Source organism: Salvia splendens, chromosome 1, assembly GCF_004379255.2.
Source record: "Salvia splendens isolate huo1 chromosome 1, SspV2, whole genome shotgun sequence".
Lineage (NCBI taxonomy): Eukaryota > Viridiplantae > Streptophyta > Magnoliopsida > Lamiales > Lamiaceae > Salvia > Salvia splendens.
The window spans coordinates 37,436,904-37,459,129 of record NC_056032.1 but is presented as its reverse complement, the minus strand read 5'-3'; the positions used below and the strand labels follow the sequence as shown (position 1 = coordinate 37,459,129).

Genomic DNA, 22,226 nt, shown 5'->3' with positions numbered 1-22,226 from the left:
TTCTGGGGAATGTTATTTTTTCTTTTATTTATTTACTTTATTGCAATGTTAAGGACTTTACAGTGAGTAAATGGGAAAATAAAATATTGTAAATATTGGTGTTTCAATTCAGCCCTGTTATCTTAGTTTGCACTAACGGCTGTAATTATAAAACAAAATGCTACTACAAAGTACATTAGCTTAGAGCCCAGCCATAGCCCAGACATGCCACATCAGCAGCACTAAATTCCTCCTGCCACATCAGCTGGACAAGCAGCTGGACAAGCAATAGCCCAGCCATAGCCTTGCCACATCATCAGTACTAAAAACAAATAATTAAACAATCATACAAAATACAAAATTAAATTTACGACACATATACGGGAAAATTCTCTAATAATATTAAATTTTTAAAAATACATTAATTTAAAAAAGTAAAAAAAAAATTACATTACTTAAAAAAATCCTAATCCACGCACTAGCCCACCCCTTCCGGCGCCGCCTCACTCCTCGCAGTCGTCACCACTATCCGGGACCCCCAAATCTGCGGCATCTGAGCCAACGTCAGAGCCCCCCAACTGTGCTGCGCCGGGATTCAAATCATGTCGCATACTCACGAGCACGGCGTGAAAAAACTCTTCTCCTCGGGGTCAGTTGCATTCTTCCATTGATCTATGACCTTGATCATCTGAGCCCGCGCTTGTTGACGCGCCAAGAAGACTAGGTCGGCTGTCGAGCTGCCAACAGGGGGGATGCCGACTGGACCTCCTGGGACCTCTGGCGAGGGCGTTGCGCCCGTCTTTGACCAACCGGGCGAGTGCGGCGAGTAAACGAGGGAGGGGACGGGGTCTCCTGAGCATCTTCGGGGAGGTCGTTGGAACCGCTGCTGCTACCTCCGGCGTAATCACCTGAATAGTTCAGGCGCTGCTTCTTCGGCCAGCCCGCGTCGACACCTGCCCGAAACTTCTTGGAGTCCATTAGCACCTCGTAGCAGTTCCAGTAGGTGAAGTCCTTCTAAAGCCCGGGCAGGGGGAACTCTTTCTCCGCCAGCCTCCTGCAGTCTTCGTCAGTTTGGCCGCTAGACTTCATTCGGAGGGCGTTGGAGTACAAGCCCGAAAATCGGGACACCCCAGCCCGGATTCGGTCCCACCCCTTCCGACACTCCTCCCCGCTGCGTGGCCTCCCCTCTGGGCAAAATGTCTTATAGGTTGCTGCTATTTTAGCCCACAAGTTAACGATCCTCTGATTGTTCGAGGCGAGAGGGTCATCGCAAACACTCACCCACGCCTTGGACAGCGCGAAGTTCTCCGCGTCTGTCCACTTCCTCCGTACCTCCGTCTGCGACGACTCGCCGACCACCTTATTCCCCTTCTTCTTCTTGGGTGCGCCCCAACCCCACCCCACGGGAGTGTCCGGTGCCCCGAGATCTATACCCAACTCCTCTAAGGAGAAGGACTCAATCCCCCGGAACTGCGTATCCGCTGGGGTCGATGTGTGCGAAGCAGCAGTACCAAAATCAAAGCTGGGGCGATAAACGTCAGAGCCCCCCGGCGTCCCCTGCCCCCACGGTGTACCCTGCGTCCCCTGCATCCCCGCCATCCCCGGCGTCCCCTGCATCCCTGGGTACCCCGGCGTCCCCTGCATCCCCGCCATCCCCGGCGTCCCCTGCATCCCGAGTGCCCACCCCGGCATCATCGGCATCCCGGGATGCATCCCCGGTCCCCCATGACCCCCCGACATCCCCTGCCATCCCGGCATACCACCACCAGATGCCATCCCGGGCATCATCTGCTGCCAAGGGTACATGTTGTTGTAGTACCCGGGCATTTGATTCCATCCACCTCCCACGGGGACCGCAGAAGTTTGAGACCCGCTCGACCCTGAAGTTGGCTCGTTGTTGAGATCCATTTCGCGTTGTTGATTTGTACAGAAATTAAGATAGAGAGAGTACTCGTTAAAACAAGTAGTGTGAATGAAAATATCGTGCAAATCGTGTATATATAGTGTTTTGAAAATTTAAAAAAAATTTCGCTCGCTGGTTCCTCGCCGATCGGGAGGCTGCAATAGCGGCGAGCCGATCGGCGGGAGAATCGGGGAGCGCCCGGGAATCGGCGTACGCTCGCCGAAATTCTCACCGATTTGGCGCTCGCCGGCTGCAATAGTTCGGTGAGCCGTTCAGCGAGCGCCAAAAATCGGCGAGCCGCTCGCTCGCCGACCACTGGAGATGCTCTTACCAAAATATTGATTAAAGTTTTCATTAATTTTTAAAAAAAAATTAATTTTCTATAGCTTTGTTTGGTTTAATGTAACTCACATTTTGGAATTAGACCTTAAATTCCAAATCCAATGTTTGCAAAATCTTTGAAACTTATAATTCCAATTTCTTTTAATTTTACAATTTTAATTCTATATTTAAAATAGATCATCGAATTCCAAATATTTTTAAAATTGAGCACTTTCACGTACTACACACCCAAACACACATTGCACCTTCACACGCACACACTACACACAAACACACATATATACTACGCACAAAATGCGTGAGCACACACACACTTTGAATTAAAATTCAATTCAGACCGAGGATTTGAAATTGAATTATAATTCAATTCCGTAGAATTCTAGTTCCAATCTCGTGTACTAAATTGACCCTATAAATATTGTATTTGTGTATGTATATTAGAGTTTGTGTTACGGAATTTACAATATGCTAGAATTTCTTCGGGGATGGAGGAATTGAAGATGGTCTCCAAAACTGGAGTATTGGGGTGGAGAGTCATTGGAGGGGAAAGAAAAGGGCCAAGGGTCTCGATGACTATGGGTGGTGATGAGGAGCATCAATGCCTTTGGCGGTAGGCATGTGTCAGGTGGTAATGGTTGCCAATGCACAACATGGCCTTTTCCACGGCCGTTGACACATATATGCATCGTCGTAGCCGATGCAATCGTTTGGTGATATTGATATCCTATTGGAATCGTGCTCGGTCAAATGACATTGACCAAGAATAAATGTAACATAACATTTAACTTTGTGAAATTAAATGATATAGCGCCGATCTACGTTCGGAATAGGTGACGTTGTATATTCAATTTCTTTAAATTTATTCCCGGTGAGTGGGAAATAATAGTATTAAAATTGGTCATGATTACTAGCTATAAAGAACCTAAGAACCTCCATAAAAAGATAATGGCAATCATTGACAACTTTCATTCAAGCAAACATTTATATCGACTCCATACCTAACTACAGGACACTAGGGTATACTTTCGTTCAAACTCCGTCACTAGAGGTATACCCGAAACCGCTCCTATGGTATACTTCCACTCAAGCTATGTCAGCTAGTTGTGAATTTACCAAGTAGGCTAGCCACCAAGTAACCATAGCCTGACCATGGATTTTCCAAACATTTATCTCACCCAACGTGGGAAGGGATTCTCTCAAGGAGACCCTCAAAAATCACTTCTAATCTATTACAAATGAAGCGAAGGCTCTATTTATGGATGGGAGGAGGAATGGGAGGAGTCTAAAAATATTTAAAATCCCGCATACTCATGTTCCCATTCCAGATGGTCGATGGATTCGTAGGTGTGCGAAGTCGGCGACTTGCTGGAAATGCCGTTGAAATCACTGAACAAAACCAGCGAATCACTGGATTTGTACTACTCCGCGCAACCTTAGTTAAACCGTCATAACTTCTTTATCCGGGCTCCGATTGAGGCATATATGGTAGCCACGCGAAGTTCATTCGATGATGAAGACAATGGTGGTCTTAGAAGCCCATTTGGACATCATATTGATAGGCAACGAAAGGTTTGAATCACCCTAGTTTCGGATTGGTTGCTTGTCATGGCTTCTTCGTTTCTCCGACGAAAATGGTTTAACAGTACCCAGATTCACATCAGGGTGGTTCGCCAATGAATTGCATGACTTTGACCACTCAAAATATCTGTCACAAAGTTTCTTACAATGGTTAGAGACCCCAATGATGTAAATACCTTGTCGTCGATGTTAATTTTAATTTTGTTGGAGTGTTTTTAGTCAATGTTATTTTCTTCATATTTTGCAATTTATTTGTTTATAATTAAAAAAACTGAATATTGATTTTTAAAAAGGGTAAAATAAGTTGTAGCAGAAAATGAAGAGCCTTATTGTTAGTGTTATATGACTAAATAAAAAAATGTTAATGTCACAATGAAAATACAGATTATGGCTGAAAATGAAGATTGTCGCAATTTTACTGTAAAAACCCGAATCCAAACACTAGCAGTACCAAAGATATTGCAAATATAGCATCGAATAGGAATTTGAATCCAATCTGTTGTGTATAACATTTTGGCGTTCGTTCAAATACCAGATACTATGAGAAATTCTTTAGCTATTGAAAAACAAGGCATATGAAATTCATAAACTTCACCTTAAAGATTCAACTTATTTGCAAACAAAGCTTTATCAAAATTTACAACTACTTTTTTGCGTCAAGATTCAGATAAATAAACTCACAGTAGAAAATGTTTACATCTGATGCCTCCACAAAGTTGAGCTCCATTACTATGCTCATATACTATTACTCTAGCTAAGCAACCAACACTGTTATGCTAACAAGTATCCATTTCCCGGACAACGAGCATCCACGACGCCCTGGAAATTTCACAACTAGATACAAATCCATGCTTATCAAACAAAGAAACAGCAAACACCTTTGGTTATCACCATTATCAATCCTAAGCCAACTACTTAATTCATCTTGGAACCAGATTCCAGTTCAGCTTATTTGTAGCAAAATGAAGAACATGATCAGCAATCTCAAATCATTATAAGCAGTCGGAGCTGCAGTTTCACAATCATCAACAACCATCCAAATCAAATAATCTACATATAACAACCACCCATTGTAGTTTTAAAAAGTAGTAGGAAAAACAGAAACGCTACTTACTGCCCCCAAGGAAGAATTGCATCGATCAATTCCCCGTGGACCTAAGCTCCTGTTGTTGGTCTCTTATCTCATCCTGCACCAGCTCCAGCCGCTTCGAGAACACCTCCAACTCCAGTATTTGTTGCTTCCTCCACCGCTCTTTATCTGAACCCATGCTTGTCCCCAAGCACAACGGTATCGGGCTTCGTCCCAATCTGAACCCATTTCCACAGCACGACGACCCGTTGCTGTTCAAATTAGGGCTCATCGAATTGCTTAGTATCTCTTTGAATATTGGCGATAGGCAACTCTTCACAGTCTCTTCAATCACGCCGGATAAAGATCCTGTTATCCCTAAGCCAATCACCTGAGCAGCCATAGGCGCCACGGCCGATACCGGCTGAGCCTTGCTGATGTTGATGTTGGTGGCGTTGTGTTGCTTCTCCTCTAATTTCACTGCTCCGGCACGGTTCCTTTTCCTGGAGCGCGGAGTTTTGGCGTTAATATCAATGTCGTTTAGGTTGGGGCTCTGGCAAGGCTAAATTCCACGAAATGACATTATGGGGCGGTGTATCCGCCATTTGTACCCGGAAAAAAAGAATTCCAATCATAAGAAAGACGCATTAGCGTCTCGCGTGTTTAAAAGAAACACGCATTAGGCTCTCGTGTCTTTAATAAACACGCGTCCGCCTCTCGGGTGTTTAATTATACACGCGACACGCTCTCGCGTGTTTCATTTAAACACGCGACACGCTCTCGCGTGTTTGCCTTGAATACATATTCCACTCCAGACGGCAAAATCTTCATTTCCAAATCGCTCATTCTCTCAATCTCATTCACACCCAACTTCTCTAGCCGGCGGAAATCGAAGGTAATCCGCTATTTTGATGTTCTAATTCCTATTTTAAGTGGTGTTAGGTAATTTTTGAGCATTAATTTTAATTATCTTTGCTATATGTTATGTAGGCATAGATCTAGGGTTCATGGTTTGACGTTGTGTGACAAGAAAAACATTGAATTTAGGCCATTGATGTAGTTATATGTGAGCATTGTAAACGTAATATATTATTGAAGCATTGAACTTGGTATTGAATTTTCTGATTTAATTTTTTGCAATATTTATTTAAGTACGTTGAATTAAAAGTATATGATGTTATGTCGTACTTATTTTGCTTGCAGGTTTGATGGTGTTTGTGAGTTTATATTGGGATGGGAAAATCATTCAGCTCCCAGGTTTGGGTGTTGCTTATGATCCTCCTCGTGCAAAATCATTTATTATATTGAATGAAAAGATATCTTATTATCAGCTAGTTTCAATGATATGTGAAAAAATTGGAATTGATTTGGATGCACATACGATTGATTTAAGATGGAGGCATCCTGTGTTGTTTAGTGGAGTGGTGAATTATATAGCTACACCAGTGGATGATAATTTGTTGGAGTATATGTTTGCTGAAAATCCACGTCAAATTGAACTTTTTATTGAATATACTCCTGTTACTACTGCGTTGCAATTTGAAACACCAATCACTCATCATGATGTTGGAACGTCTAGGAGAGATGCTTATCATAGTTTTGATATCGGGACATCTATGAGGGATGATGAATATAATAGGTTTGAATTTAACACATTTCGGAGGGAGGTTGATGAACAACCAGATGTACCAAATGTGACATGTGATGGTTATGATGGTTCAGGTGGTTCTGATAATTGTGATGGGTCAGATGGTTGTGATGGTTCAGATGCTTCTGATAATTGTGATGGTATAAATGGTTCTGATAATAGTGCTGGTTGTGATGGACCTGATTGTGATGGTTCCCAACTAAGTGATCTTGATTATAGTGCAGAATCATGTGAAGATTCTACAGACGACGAGACACTTGATATGATGGTTGAGAATTATGTACAACCATTGGTTCGTGGGGAGCAACCTGTTCCCAACTATGTGCCTGAAGGTTTACCATTTTTTCGATCCTTACCATGTGAAGGCAGCCGAGGTTACGTTTCAGAAGACCATGGAGTGGTTGAAGAAGACATGTGGTATTGGGATGAGGATAATCCGAGACATATAGATGTGGGAACCAAATTTGATAGCAAATTGCAGTTGAAAACGGCTATAACATTGTGGCATGTGGGAACAGGTCGGATGTATGAGGTTATGGATAGTAAAAAAAGAAGATGGCATGCAGTTTGCAGGGACCCATTTGGTCCGAAAAGAAAAGGTGAGTCCCTTGGGCAACGATACCCATGTAATTGGGAGGTTAAAGCAACGTTCAAGAAACGCGATGGTAGCTGGTCTATCAACTCATGGGTTGATCGTCATTGTTGCATGGGAGATCACGATCCAAGTGAACATGTTGATCTTACATCATCCATGATTGCTCTCTGCATTCGAAGTCAAATTGAAAACGATGTTGAATTCAAGCCTTCTGCGGTGCGTACATATATCAAAGATAAATTTCACGTAAAAATCACCTACAAGAAAGCATGGTATGCTCGCAGAAAAGCTATTGAGCTTGTATATGGTGGGTGGGAGGGATCATTCAGACAACTCCCCAGCTACCTGACTGAGTTGCAAAGTCAAAATCCAGGGACAATCGTTGAGTGGTTGCATGACCCTATTTTGAGTCATGGTAATACAAAGGTGTTCCGCTACGTTTTTTGGGCATTTGGGCCAGCAATAGAGGCGTTCCAACTAGCAAAGCTGGTCTTATCAGTTGATGGGACTCACCTCAAAGGTAGACTGAAAGGTAAACTACTTGCTGCAGTAGGTTATGATGCTAATAAGAATTGTTTGCCTGTTGCATTTGCTATTGTTGATGAAGAAACAAATGAGAGTTGGAGTTGGTTTTTGAATCTTGTCAAAGTGCATATTATAAAGCATGAGCAGGAAGTTTGCATAATTTCAGAAAGACATGTTGGCATTATAAACGCCATGCAGTCTGATGTGTGGAAAGAGGCATCTGTTGGTTATCATCGATACTGTTTAGTTCACGTTAGATCGAATGTGTTACAAAGACACAAAGCCACTGGATTGAAGAAATGGGTGTGGGTAATGGGTGAAGCAATTGAGGAGCGGAAATATTGGACTGCAAGGCGGGAATTAGAAAAGGTGAGTCCAGAAGCTTTGATGTACCTCGAAACCAACATAGATAGATCGCAGTGGACTATGGCACATGATGGATTTCGTCGATGGGGTGAGACATCTACTAACATATCCGAGTGTTATAACAATGTTTTGTTATCTACTAGGGAACTCCCAATTAGAGCTATCATTGATATTACATTCTGGCGGACCATCAACTGGTTTGTTAACCGAACAACTCTAGCCAAACAATGTCAAACGCCTTTGACACCGTGGGCTTGGTAGTTATTTCAGAAGAATGACCGTCGAGGGAGACGTCATCATGTTAGGACCACAAGCATAGCACATGGAACTTATGAGGTGCTAACCTATCACAGAGGTCCGGGTAGAGGTCATAATATCCAAGTGATAGATTATCGTGAAAAGAGATGCTCATGTGGAAAGTGGCAGACATGGAGAATGCCTTGCTCTCACGCTGTTGCGGTGCTGAGAGAACGTAGTGATGACATCTTTAGTCATGTTGATTCCCGATACCATACAGATGTTTGGATTCACCAGTACGCAGGTATGTTATTTATATACTTCTTATTCTTACATTATTATCATGTCTTACTAGTGTAAATTGTATGCAGCTGCGTTCCGTCCATTGAGACACCAAGATTATTGGTATGAACCTGAATGGACGTTGGAATGTTCACCAACACGGCTACTTCCTCGATCACGTGGGCGATACAACAGAAGCAGGATAGTTGTTCACATTAAAGTATTACACAAATATATATCAAAACATTATTCATTTTACCTGGCTATTTTGGAGTAATGATAGTTGTTCACGATAATGTCGAACAGAATGTTTAGGCGCTCTGTTTATCATATATGAGCCAGTCCACCTACAATAAGAAAAATTGTCAGTTTAATATGTTGTCATTAAACACGCGAAAGAGAGGAAACAACAAACTTACATAAATGCACATGGAGTGTTGTCTGTATGCATACGGGCCATCACAAAATCCGGTCTCAAAGTGGGCATTCTCTCCCACACCCACAGCTGTAGGAGCACGGTCGGACCTCCAATGTCTGTCATTTTGTCCATGGACGCCTCACAAAGATTATGGTATAATGTTGCAAGTGCAGCACTCGCCCAACTAATCATAGAGGCAGACTCTACATCCCGAAGTTGGGTCAACCACATGAGAGGTATCTTACACCCTGATCCGTCGGGTAATATCAACCCTCCCAAGAGCACAAGCACAATCATACGAGCCCGTCGAATATAGGCTTCGTCTTCCAGGTCATCTTGTAACGGTTCAATCATCATCCTATGTATTAGGGCCGATGCCAAGATGCCGTTTTCCTTCATCTCACTCTGAAGGGGGATAAAAGCCCAACAATTCTTCACATAGACTCCTCCACCCAGAGTCACAATATCCACTTCCTGTGAACGGTGCTCCATCTACACGTAGAGCCCACAATACTTGCACGTCCTGCAATGTAATAGTAGCTTCCCCTACGGGAAGATGGAATGTATGTGTCTCTGGCCTCCAACGTTCGACCAGAGCTGTGATCAATGAATGATCTACATCTAGAGCCTTCCCACAATAAAAAACACCACCAAAACCAAACCTGCAGACATAATCAATCACTCCTCTGTGATGATTATCTATTTCCCAAAAATGTCCCTCAAAGCGCCGAATATTGAATGGAGATGTTTCCTCGCCTGCCCACGCCTTGCGAGATATATGACTGTGCTGATAATGCAATACAGAAGGATCTTCTGGTCCATATCGCGACATCCTAATATTCACAATTCAACACAAATTCATCCCAACACCAAACATTCGAAACCAATTTCAATAATTCACCAAAAAATTACCACCAATTTCAATAATTCACAAATTCATCACAATTAAACAAAAGATTCACAAATTCATCCCAACACCAAACATTCAAAACCAATTTCAATAATTCACCAAAAAATTGCCACCAATTTCAATAATTCACAAATTCATCACAATTAACCACAACATTCATCACAAACTCATCCCAACACCAACTATTTGAAACCAATTTCAATAATTCAACAAGCAATCGACACCAATTTCAATAATGTACAAATTAATTATAATTCAACCAAAAATTTGAAATCATTCACCCTAAAACTATAACCAACAAAACTGAAATTAAGGGTCAAAACTTACCTAATAACAATTAAGTTCGGAATGAGAGCAGCTAATTTCACCGATTGACTTCAATTTTCGTCGGAATTTGGCCGATTTCGCCGATTTTCGCGTCGATAGGGGGAGAAGGGGATCGCTGGAACGAAGGAGGAGTGCTTCTGCCTCGTCTTCTGATTCAAGGCAAACACGCGAGAGCGTGTCGCGTGTTTAAATGAAACACGCGAGAGCGTGTCGCGTGTATAATTAAACACGCGAGAGGCGGACGCGTGTTTATTAAAGACGCGAGAGCCTAATGCGTGTTTCTTTTAAACACGCGAGACGCTAATGCGTCTTTCCTATGATTGGAATTCTTTTTTTTTCCGGGTACAAATGGCGGATACACCGGCCCATAATGTCGTTTCGTGGAATTTAGCCGCTCTGGCAATCGAGAAAATTATTGATATTAGGGTTGTTGAGGGAGTCGTCGTCCTCGTCGATCGGCAGGAGCGGCGCGGTAGGCAGCAGCGCCATTGACGGCGGTGTTGCCCCAAATTTTGGAGGAGATTTCGAAGGTGGCCTGCTCGTGGGGGGTCTTGAAGGCGTGGTCCTTGCCAGTGCCGAATTTACCGATGACGTTGCGGTACTTCTTTTTGAGGCGACGCAGCTTCTCGACAAGCTGGTTCTTATTGAAATCGAGCTGGAATTTGTTCCTGATCTGATCGTAGAAGGCGGTGGTATCGTGGTGGTGCAGGGAGGAGGTGTGGGGGCCGCAGCGCTGGGTGGTGTAATCGAGGAAGCCCTGGAGGAGCTCAATTTCGTCCTCATCGGTCCAGAGGCGCTGGAAGAGCTTCCGCGATTCGTCGGGCGGTGGGGGAGGGGGTTTCTTAGCGGGGACGGAGATCTCCGGCTGGTGGTGGTGGGGATCGGGGAGGCCAGGGACGGCGATGGTTACCTGAGCGGCGGATAGGGGCAGGGGAGGACGATCGGGGGCGGCGGGAGCGACGGGGGCTGAGGAGGCGGAATCGTCGTCGTAGTGGTCGAAGCTCTCGCCGTCGTCGTCTTCATCGTCTTCAAGGATGTACTCTTCCTCGTGGAAGACGATGGGACGGCGGGGTCGTCGGCGGAGGCCATCGGCTAGGTTTTAGGGCAGGGGTTGGGTTTGGAGGAATTGGGGGCTCAGAGCATCCACAATGGCGGCGAGCGGACCGGCTAGCCGATTCCCGGCGCTGGCCGGTCCGCTCGCCGAACCATTGCAGCCGGCGAGCGGCAAATCGGCGAGAAAAACTGCGAGCACACGCCGCTTTTCGGGCGCTGACCGCCATTGCAGGCTCCTGATCGGTGAGCGATCGGCCAGCCGAATTTTTATATTTTTTTTATTTAATTTTCGAAACATTATATATACGCGATTTGCACGTCATTTTCTTTCGCACCACTTGTTTTAAAGAGTTTTCTCTCTATCTTAATTTTCGAAACACTATATAACGAGTTTTTTTTAAATTAATGTAATTTTTTTAATTACTGTACTTTTTTTAAATTTAAATGTTATTATTGAATTTTCCCGTATTTGTGTCGTAAATTTAATTCCATATTTTGTGTGATTGGTAATTATTTATTTTTTATAATTTTGTTTATTGTGGTTAGCCTATTGCTTGTCCAGTTGCTTGTCCTGATGATGTGACATGACGAGTTTTTAAGTGCTGATGATGTGGCATGAGGAGTTGTGGCTAGCCTATGGTTTGTCCAGAACCATTGTAGATGCTCTCACGACGAGGCCGATAGTCGCATGATGTGTAATTGGTGGGTTTGGTATAGACACCCAAACCTAAACCTAAACCTAAACCAAGTGGGTTTGAATGCTTCACCATGCGCCACCTATACTACGCCCGCTAACCCTTCTTTTACCGCTAACCCGATTCTATAATAACTAAAAACCCACTTTTATTTAACTTTTACCAAATCCTCACTCCTATATTTGTATGGCTTCATTTTAATCCTACCCAATTTTCTAACTACTATAGTATTATAACACTTGGCTTGGAGGTTTTTTAGTTTCTTTCAATTAAAATGATACTGAAAAAAACGATTCTTTTAATTGTTTGGTATAATAATTGTTAGCTATAATTGTAGTAATAAATGATTAATTTATAATTTCACATAAATATTGCGTGTAAATGTGCTTTATTTATGCTTAGATTTTATTATTATTTTAATCAGTATGTAGCGTTAAGTCGATATGTATTGATTTCAATATAATATTTGATATACCGGTAATATCGGTATATACCGTACTTTGGTATACCGCAGTATACGAAAATTTATACCGTTACCATATCGAAAACTTAAGGTCGTACTATACCGAAAATTCGATAATTTTCAGTATTTTCGGTACGATTCGAGCGATATACCATTTTTTCGATATTTTTTTCCACCCATATGCAAAATGTGGCCAATCATTGAATCAGTATGACCTATTATTAGCTCGCAATGCAGACTTTCAATATTTTCTTATTTCTTCCCCTAATCTTTATTTTTTTCTACTTTTAATACATTAACTATTAGATTTATGTATTATTCTATCAATAAACAAATCGAATTAAAATAAATATTTTATGTTGTTCTAATTTTGCTGTTTTCTAAATTGTACTTATATTTACCTTGTTTTACAATAAAACCATTAAAAATATTTATATTGGTACAATCTAATACCTTGAAAATTAAACAAATTTTAATAAATATTGTGGATTGAGTTCTTTTGTGATTTTTTAAATCCAAATTGCATTAGCCTGTGGTGATAATTGTTTTCACTTTTATATAGTACTACTCATATTTAAATTTTTTGATTAACATGATTATGTAAGAATTTACACACAAATTAAGTTTGACTATATATTTTCCTTTATTTAAATATGTGATTTAAAATTTAAAGATGAATTACATTTAAAAAATTCAGTTTTTAAAAATATTCTAATAAATAAAGATTAGTACGCATGTCTAAATATAAAAGAAAGTTTTGGATATTAAATAATTTTAGAAAAATCTACCGTTAGAAAAGAGTCAGAAAATCTCAAACTTTTTAAGTGGAAATTTTAGAAAATCTCAAAGTTTGGTATATTTACTGATAAATTGTAAAAAAAAGCTCAAAATTCAAGTATTTATAGCTAAAAATAAAAATTCAGAAGAAAACTAGAAAAAATTGAAAGTTTGTAAAGTGATAATAAATTGAAAAATATTACTCCTCATAAAATATTTTAATTAAATTTATTTAAAAAAATAAAAACAACAAGAAAATAAAATAAAAAATGACAAAGCTAATAGCGGGGTAGTTACATGTTTCATATAAAATGTTTTAACTTTGTTTCAATTTAGTACAAAAAATATTAAGTTTAGATATTTCATACAAAAAGTTTACTTAGTGTTCCAAAATAATACATTCCGTCAAGTCCCTACTAACACCGTTACTTCCAATTACATTATACATGCAAAAAGTTTAATCAATGTTTTAAATTTGTACAACAAGGTTAAATTAAAACTTTCAATTAATTATTTTAAGTACAGTTATTTTTATTACTCACAAAAATGAAAAACCCAGAAAAAAAAAGCACAACTCTTCACCATCAAATTAGCGAATTACATTTTATTGTTGAAGCTTTCTCATGTAACAAGGGAGGATACAACTAAAAAGATATTGAATCTTTTTGTAAAAATTAAATATTGACTTATTGACGGTTGGAAGCTTAGATTCTATTTTGTAAAGATGAAATATGAACTTATTTTATATTGTATTCTATAAAGAATATAATAAAAAAATATAGTATATTGAGAGACAAAATTCTTTTAAACCACGATCAATGGCTGGAAGAATTAATATTGACTGTATTTTCTTAGAGTAATTAACTGTATTAAATCTCTAATTATTCTTTTATTATGATGATAAGTTGGATAAATTATAAACTAAATAATGGTGTTTAATATATTTAACGGAATGTATTAATTTAAAACATTAATATAACTTATGTATGAAATATGTAAACTTAATATTTTTTTTTGTACTAAATTGAAACAAATATTTTTTTTGTACTAAATTGAAAGAAAGATAAAAGATGTTGCATAAAATATATAATTATTCCGATTGCTGTTGGAGAAGTCTGCAACTTGAAGACTGCAATTGCCACTTAAACACCAGATCCGCCCGCCGCTGCCACCCACCTTCACGGCGGCCCGACCAACTCCGCCGCCTAGATACCATAACATCGGCTCTCCGGTCAGTCTTTCTTTGTTCTGGACATAATTGTTTTTTGAAACATTATTTAACCGTAAAAAGTACTACTTGGAATATCACGAATAGCTCCCTCAACCATTTATTGAAATTTTATTTTCATTCATAACCCAATTGATGATTGGCTATTGAAATTCTCACTTTTGACTGCGGTATGCCTATTACGGTGCTGGTATTTCTTGGCAACTCGGTTCTATTCTGGTACATAGTTGCCAGAGAATTCAGGATCGCCGGAGATCGGAGAATGGCCATCGAGAATCAGTCGGAAGAACTGAAACTTAGAGAGCTTGTAGAGCTAACGGATATATGATGTGATATAGAAAATAAACATATTTGCATTCATTGATGTAATGTGTGTATAGTGTATACACAATGCATTTCATTTTTACGCTCACTAAGTCAGCTAAGTTCGTATACACACAATGCATTTCATTTTCACGCTCACTAAGCCAGCTAAGTTCGTTACTGATAAACAACATCGGTGGTGTTTGGTTTCCTAGATAAAATAGTAGCAAGATACAATTAAGTTGTGAGATTATTTAGTAGGAAGGGATTGGCTATGACTAGTTATCACATGACTATCCATCTAGGATTAAGTCATGTGATTCTATCTCATGAACCTAACATACTAGTACAAATTTAATCATGAGATATAATCTTGCCAACCTAAAACCCCCATAGTGTAACTGCGTGGCAGTTAACACAACTAAGTGCTAACACTCTTCTACTGTTAGCTTCTTGTTGTTGGCCATCTTCCTTTCTTTACACGCGTCATATTCTTATTATATTTGATGTTTGTTCAGGCTTTGCTGAGGATCTAGAGCTGAAGTTGCTCGATGAAATGCCTCAGTGACTGATTGCAGCTACATTCGATCTCATATTCCTGTGAAGAATCAAACATGACATGGATAGCCTTAATCTTAGCAGTGCTATTGCTCTGGTTTGCTTCTCTCTGCAAAGTTTTTCTGGAATCTATGTCCTCTTCAAAATCAGCATTCTTAAATGATGGTAATTCATGGTTTTTGTCCATGAGCATGGATGAACTGCAGCATTTCAAAACAAAGCTCACTTCGGTGCATTCACCATTATTAAATCCCAGTTGTGATTAATAAACCATAGTTGTGGATTAATAAATCCTAATTAAGTTTGAAATATAGTGGATGCACTGTGCACCACAGCACCAAGCTGCAAACAAGTTTTTGATGCTTCTTAATTACTGTTTTATTCACTCTCCAAAAAGAAACTTGGTATGCTCATCAGCAATCAATAAATGTGCTCTGCGATTGGTTGTATATACAATACTTGAATGTTTTTTGTTGGTTTCTTGAGTGGCAGGTGCTAGTTCTAGAAGGAGAAATGTCTTGGTGGTTATTGCTCATCCTGATGATGAGTCTATGTACGATTGAAATTTTGTTATTGCCATTTGATGTCAAGCACCACTTATGATTTATTGATCACTTGTTCTCTATCTTCTCGTGCTCGGTCCATTTGGGTTTAATGTATCGTTTATTGTTCCATGCATGCAGGTTCTTTGCTCCTGTGATTAATTACCTGACTTCCAGGCATCATAATGTACACATACTTTGCATGTCAACTGGTAATGCTGCCACATGTACTTGTACAATTTTCATAATATGCCAATAGAATTTTACCCCACTCAATATTTGTTATCCCTGAATCCTAAACTACCAAATTTGTAACTAACAACGTTGTAAAAAAGTAATCATTACTTCATCATGATAGTTTCCAGAATCATTGGACTTTATTTGTAGATGTCATGAAACTTTCTTGAACAATTTTTGAACCACTTGTAACTGAAAAGATTTACTGCTAAATCCATGCAAGAAAGTGTCGTTGAAGTTTTCTAAGGATTACTGACAGTTTTGGCTTCTTTTTAAGCACAGTATTCAATTGACAGACATAAAACCATCAACCTTATCAGCCTAATTGCACTCCTATGCCGGTTCCTTCTAAAATCAGAGGATATCAGGATATAAAATAATTAAAATGCAGAAAATGTTAGTAAGAGATAGCATAATTTAGATAAGTCTCTACTCTACAATATTCTCTCTTACTTTACATTATCTATTATTTATCCAAAAAGAGTGCAAAAATGAAGCACCTCGCTTATGGTGGGGCAGTGAGAGCACAATTTTAGATCTTCTAATCTGTATTAGAGGGATTTCATTTTTTATACCAGAGCTCCATATGTATGTCATATTTAAAATGAAATTTAGCTGTTAACATAGACCAAAACCAATTTATTGTTTGTAAACATATTTGATTAGTTAGTACTATAGAATATTTTTCTCTTAGGTTTTGTGAATTTTCTCAAACCTTATAACACTTGGTGCCTGGTGGTAGTGTAGGCAATGCAGATGGCATGGGAAGTGTTAGAAAAGAAGAGTTACAACTGGCCTCCGTGGTTCTCAAGGTTTGTATTTTGACTTTTGGTTTGTTATCAATATGCATATCATTGCAGGGATATTCTCCTAATTTCATCGTGAATGCTTTCTATATGCTTCCTGATTAAAATTTTTTCCAAAAATCACTCCAATTGCATTATATGCAGATTCCAGCACAGCAAGTGACTGTACTAGATCATCCACATTTGCAGGTTTCTTTAGAAATCTCTCTCATATGTTGGCACATAATCCCTCTGGCCCATTTAAAGTAACTCATTTCCCTTTTTGGGATGTCTCACCTAAAGCGACACATTTCCTAAAATGGAATCACAATCATATACTTTATTATCTCTCCTACTTCATTCTCTCTCCACTCAACTCACAAAACAACACTGCATAAAATCCCATACCGAAAAAGAAACCCTTCGCTTTAAGTGGGACAGAGGGAGTATTTTCTATTTATTTCAGGTGCTAACATAATGTTAGATTACATACTACTGCTAGGATGGTTTTGGCAATGTGTGGAACTGGGATTTGTTGGCTAGCATCATTAATGACGAAACTCGTACCCATTCTATTGACTTGGTAAGATTTCTTTTGGTTAGAATGTCCTGATTATCTCTACTTCTCCACTCAATGGACACTTAAGTTGATATTTTGAGTCGTTTGTGCTGGTGGAGCCACCATTTTGTAGCACATGTGCTCATTCTTCAGTATATTGATCCGGTATTCTGTTAAGCTCTTGTGTTTTCGTTTCTAGATCATTACATTTGACAATTACGGTATCTCGGGTCATTGCAACCACTGTGACGTTCATCAAGGAGTAAGGTAAGAGCAAGAAACTCATAGGTTATGCTCTCTTGGCCATATGTCAATTAAGAGAAGTTCCGGTGTTGTGTAAATTGGAAATTAAGGAAATTCTTGTAGCATTGAGCAACATGTCAGGCCGTGAGATTGCTCAATGAGATGAGTGCATCTTTTAGTTTTTCTTTTATTTAAAAAGATTGTATTGGAATGGTGCGAATACATATCCTAGAACTATTAACTGCAATTATGTTGGAGGCATTAGGTGAGGAACTTGACACTAATAAGCTTCTTTTCTTTGTAACCCAGAAAGCTAATGCATGATGCCTTGGGGGGAAGACATCTCGAGGCCTGGGAGATTGTAAGCTATCCTTGTCATTTGAAATCTAGATTTATGATTTGATGTTTCAGTTCAACATTTGTAAATCGTGCTTATGTAATAGAGTATCTTAAAGTCCGAAATTGGTCCCACATATTTTTCAAGTCTTAATAAGCTTTACTACTACAATATTTGGACCAAGTATTTTGACAAGTTTTCATCATTTCCAGATAAGCCCTAACATAGTGCGCAAGTACATCGGACCAGTAGACATTTGGTTATCCATCATGCTTAGCCGACTTGATAAAGATGGACTATCACATTGCTTGCTTAACTTAGATCTCCGTAAAAGTTATGCAGCTATGGCTCAACACTCCAGCCAATGGGTTTGGTTCGTCTTTCTTGTTCTTTTCATCGACTTATTTGGCATCTTTATTACTCCTATAATTTAACAGTGAACTCATATCAAATTTTTTCTTTTCCAATTTCTGGTGCATATATTTATGACTAATTCTTTCTTTTGGTTTTAATTTCTAATGCAGGTTCCGCAAATTTTTTGTAACATTTTCGAGTTGTACTTATGTTAGCACCCTTAAGAAGATCGCTGTCTAGGCGGAGGTCACGGAGCTATGATTTATGGTCTTACATCACCCATGGTGATTGGTGAGTGGAATGAACCGATACATGATAGTACTATGATAATAGAGATTAGCGATGTTTTCATTTCTATTCCACAACATTAGTTTTGAACAAAGAGTTTTTTGTGTGTTTGGATTTTGCTATGGACGATTGGTGGCAACATATATTTATCTTTTTGGATGACTTAATTTTTCAAAACAATACTACTACGTGTCTGGAACCAAAACTCTTACCACCTTTTAAGATTCCAATTTCACAAAAGACATAATTTCATACACAATATACATGTGAAGCTAGCTAACATTTGTATGGTTTTTTCTTTTTTTATTCTAGACTACACTTAACATTCCTCAAGTGTACTGGACTTTTTTTTATTCCGTCTTTGGGAGAGACGCATGACCCTCATGCGTCTCCTTTTAATGAAACGCATGACGGAGATGCGTCTTTCATAGAGACGCATGAGGGACATGCGTCGTTAAATTTTTAATTTTTTTTTCTTTATTTTTTTATTTTTAATAGTGTCTTTAACTTACATACATATAGGGATGATTTTTAAACGCGTCCCAAAATGAATTCACGACACTCCCTCTTTGCGTCCTTATTTTAATTTGACACGCCCACATATTTCCACCAAACCAATATTAGATTTTCTGAACCACTCTACTCCTACAACATCATCACATGATTCAACCCTTTTCAATTTCAATTCAAAATATTTAGAAATAAATACACTTCAAATATACATACCATAGCATTTGTTCAGCACGCTTACAACACTCCTCTCCCATCCAGATTCTTCGTCCACCATCAAAATAAATTTCTGCAAAATAATCAAATACCAATTCATAAATATGCCTTTGAAAAGTAAATAATCAATCAAGACTTTAATTTCTTACCACGCGCATCCTTGAAGAAGAATTTCCCATTGGAATAAATGTTTTAGAGGATATAAAGATAGTTGTTGTTCGTGGAATTAACTGTCTCATTCATAGCTATTTATAAAAGAGAAAAAAAAATATTTTAGAATTAGATTACATAGAAAATCTTCAGTCCAAAAGGAGACAGTTATGCGCCTTCTAATAAAATAAAAATAAAATAAAAAATAAAAAAATAAAAAAATAAAAAAAATAAAAAAAATAAAAATAAAAAAGTTAATGACGCATGACGCTTATGCGTCTTTAAAAAAATAAAAAAAAATAAAAAATTTAATGACGCATGTCCATCATGTGTCTCTATGAAAGACACATCTCTGTCATACGTTTCATTAAAAGGAGACGGGTCATGCGTCTCTTCCAAAGGCGGAATAAAAAAAAGTCCAGTACACTTGAGGAATGTTAATGGTAGTTTAAAATAAAAAAAGAAAAAACCCAACATTTATACCATACAAAAAAAACAATTTTTTCAGCCAGTTCGGAATTAGCCGCTGCAATGTAATCAGGAATCAATTTAATTGAAATAAACTAAAAAACCTCCACGGGGATTTGGTAAAAGTTGAAGGGAAAGTGGGTTTTTAATTTTTAGTTACAATAGAATCGGATCAGCTGTAGAAAGGGTAGCTAGCATAGCATAGGTGGCGTGTGGTGAAGCGTTCAACCCACTTGGTTTCAGTTTTGGTTTTAGTTTTGGTTTGGATGTCCATACCAAACCCACCAATTACACACCATGCGACTACCAGCCTCGTCGTGAGCCCCCAATTCCCGAGAGCAGATCTTCTGCTGTGGTACAAATCACAACACCAATTGTTGTGCATAAGGGCACCCGCAACGCGTGCCTTTGCAGTGCCGCGTTTCGTTCCGGAGGAACGAAATCGCAGAGACACGCGTTGCAGCCACCCATTCCGTGCCTATGGCGTGCCGTGTGTCGTAGCCACGAGACGCGGCACGACACGCCTCGCCACGCGCCGAGGCGACGTGGAGAGCTCCCAGCGCATGCGTGACGCCCACTCGCTGCCCTGTGGGTGGGTTTCGTCACGGTGACGCAATAATTTATTTTTAAAAAAAATCGAATTTAATTAATTTTTTTTATTTTTTGCAACGGTAATGTTACCGTTTTTTTAAATCCGTTTTTTATTTTTTTTTATTTATTTACTCTAGAAATACTTCTATTTCATACTCATTTCACTCACAAACACACATTTATTCCTCTCAAATCTTCTCTATTTTCACCCCAATTTTCATCTCAAATCAAATCTGTTTTTCTTTGCCCAAATTTAATCAAACTAATGAATACTTTTGAACAAATGCGTCAAATAATGGAACAATAACTTGAAGAAAATCGACGACGGGAGGCGGAAGAAGCCGCGACTACTTCTGCGATAACCCGGTTTGGGGAGATACCTACTTCCGTCGCCGTTTCCGAATGGGGAAACCGCTATTTCTCCATATCGCGAATACTTTGGCAGCCCGAGAAGAGTTCTTCCAGGAAGGGTTCGGCGCGATTGGCTGTCCCAGCCACACGACGCTGCAGAAATGTACTGCAGCAATCCGCCAGCTTGCGACTGGACAAACGACAGATATGTTCGACGAATAACTCCACATCAGAGACACCACTGGGTGAATGTGCTTACTCAAATTCTGCAAAGGCGTCCGGGCAGCCTTCACCGACGAATTTCTCCGGAGGCCAAGCACGACCGATTGTCAGTTCCTGCTCGACCTTCACGAAATAGTGCACGGATTCCCCGGGATGCTCGGCAGCGTCGATTGCATGCATTGGCAATGGAAGAATTGCCCAATGGCGTGGAAGGGGTCCTACACGAGCGGCCACAAAGGCACCCACCCAACCGTTATACTTGAGGTCGTTGCCGACTACCGGCTTTGGATCTGACATGCGTACTTCGAGGTCCCCGGGTCGAACAACGACGTAAACGTGCTCCACCAGTCCGACCTCTTTTCCGAAGTTTTGGATGGTAAAGCACCGGCCATCAACTTCGTCGCCAACAACCGGCTTTATAAAATGAGGTACTATCTCGCCGACGGCATCTACCCGAAGTGGCCTACCTTCGTGAAGACGTGCAGTAGGCCTGCGAACCCAAAGCAGACTCTTTTTGCGCAGAAGCAGGAGGCTGCTCGCAAGGATGTGGAGAGGGCGTTCGGGGTTCTCCAAGCGCGCTTCAACATCATCAAAGCCCCGACCCGTACGTTGTTCATGGAGAACATGGTCGACATCATGTATACGTGCATAATCTTGCACAACATGATTGTCCAAGACGAAGGACCCGAGGCGGGAATTGGTTCGACCCCAAATCCCCCGGAAGCTCAACCGCAAGTAGTCCGCCTCGAAGTGGAGAGCACCCGTCTATACAAGAACGGTTATCTATTCGTGCAAGGACACGCGACTCTAGCGCCCACACCCAACTCCAAGAGGATCTAATTGAGCACATTTGGGCAAACTTTGGCGGATGAAATTATTAAATTGTGTACTTTTATTTTTTAGGAAATTATTAAATTATGTTTTTTTTACGAATTTTATGTTGTAAGTTTATTTTATTGAATGAAGTGTGTTTGTTTTAATTGAATTGGGTTGGAAATAAAAATAAAAAATGAAATTGAATGAATAGTAATTTAAGGAACGGTTAAGGAACGGATAAGAAACGGAGGGTTGCAGGTTCCGTTCCTTAGTTAAGGAATAGAATAAAAAAGTACAATAA

The 22,226-nt window shown here is 39.7% G+C and overlaps 1 protein-coding gene and 1 pseudogene across 1 annotated transcript; one reads left to right on the top strand and one right to left on the bottom strand.

The window, feature by feature from the left end:
* Positions 1 to 4,941: 4,941 nt before the first annotated feature.
* LOC121803881 lies at positions 4,942 to 11,268 on the bottom strand (annotated as a pseudogene).
* A 2,994-nt stretch (positions 11,269 to 14,262) lies between these two features.
* Positions 14,263 to 18,786, top strand: LOC121799728 (probable N-acetylglucosaminyl-phosphatidylinositol de-N-acetylase). Its single transcript, XM_042199185.1, has 11 exons — positions 14,263 to 14,398; positions 15,217 to 15,421; positions 15,749 to 15,809; positions 15,940 to 16,010; positions 16,783 to 16,847; positions 16,986 to 17,030; positions 17,323 to 17,403; positions 17,579 to 17,646; positions 17,932 to 17,983; positions 18,172 to 18,332; positions 18,484 to 18,786. The coding sequence occupies exons 2-11, from the start codon at positions 15,313 to 15,315 to the stop codon at positions 18,551 to 18,553; spliced, it is 783 nt and encodes a 260-aa protein (XP_042055119.1). The 5' UTR covers positions 14,263 to 14,398; positions 15,217 to 15,312; the 3' UTR covers positions 18,554 to 18,786.
* Positions 18,787 to 22,226: the final 3,440 nt, after the last annotated feature.

Coding starts and splice junctions, on each gene's coding strand:
- LOC121799728 (XM_042199185.1), top strand. CDS start 15,313: ATGACATGGATAGCCTTAATCTTAGCAGTGCTATTGCTCTGGTTTGCT. Junction 15,810..15,939: donor CATCCTGATGATGAGTCTAT/GTACGATTGAAA, acceptor CCATGCATGCAG/GTTCTTTGCTCCTGTGATTA. Junction 17,647..17,931: donor GACGTTCATCAAGGAGTAAG/GTAAGAGCAAGA, acceptor TTTGTAACCCAG/AAAGCTAATGCATGATGCCT.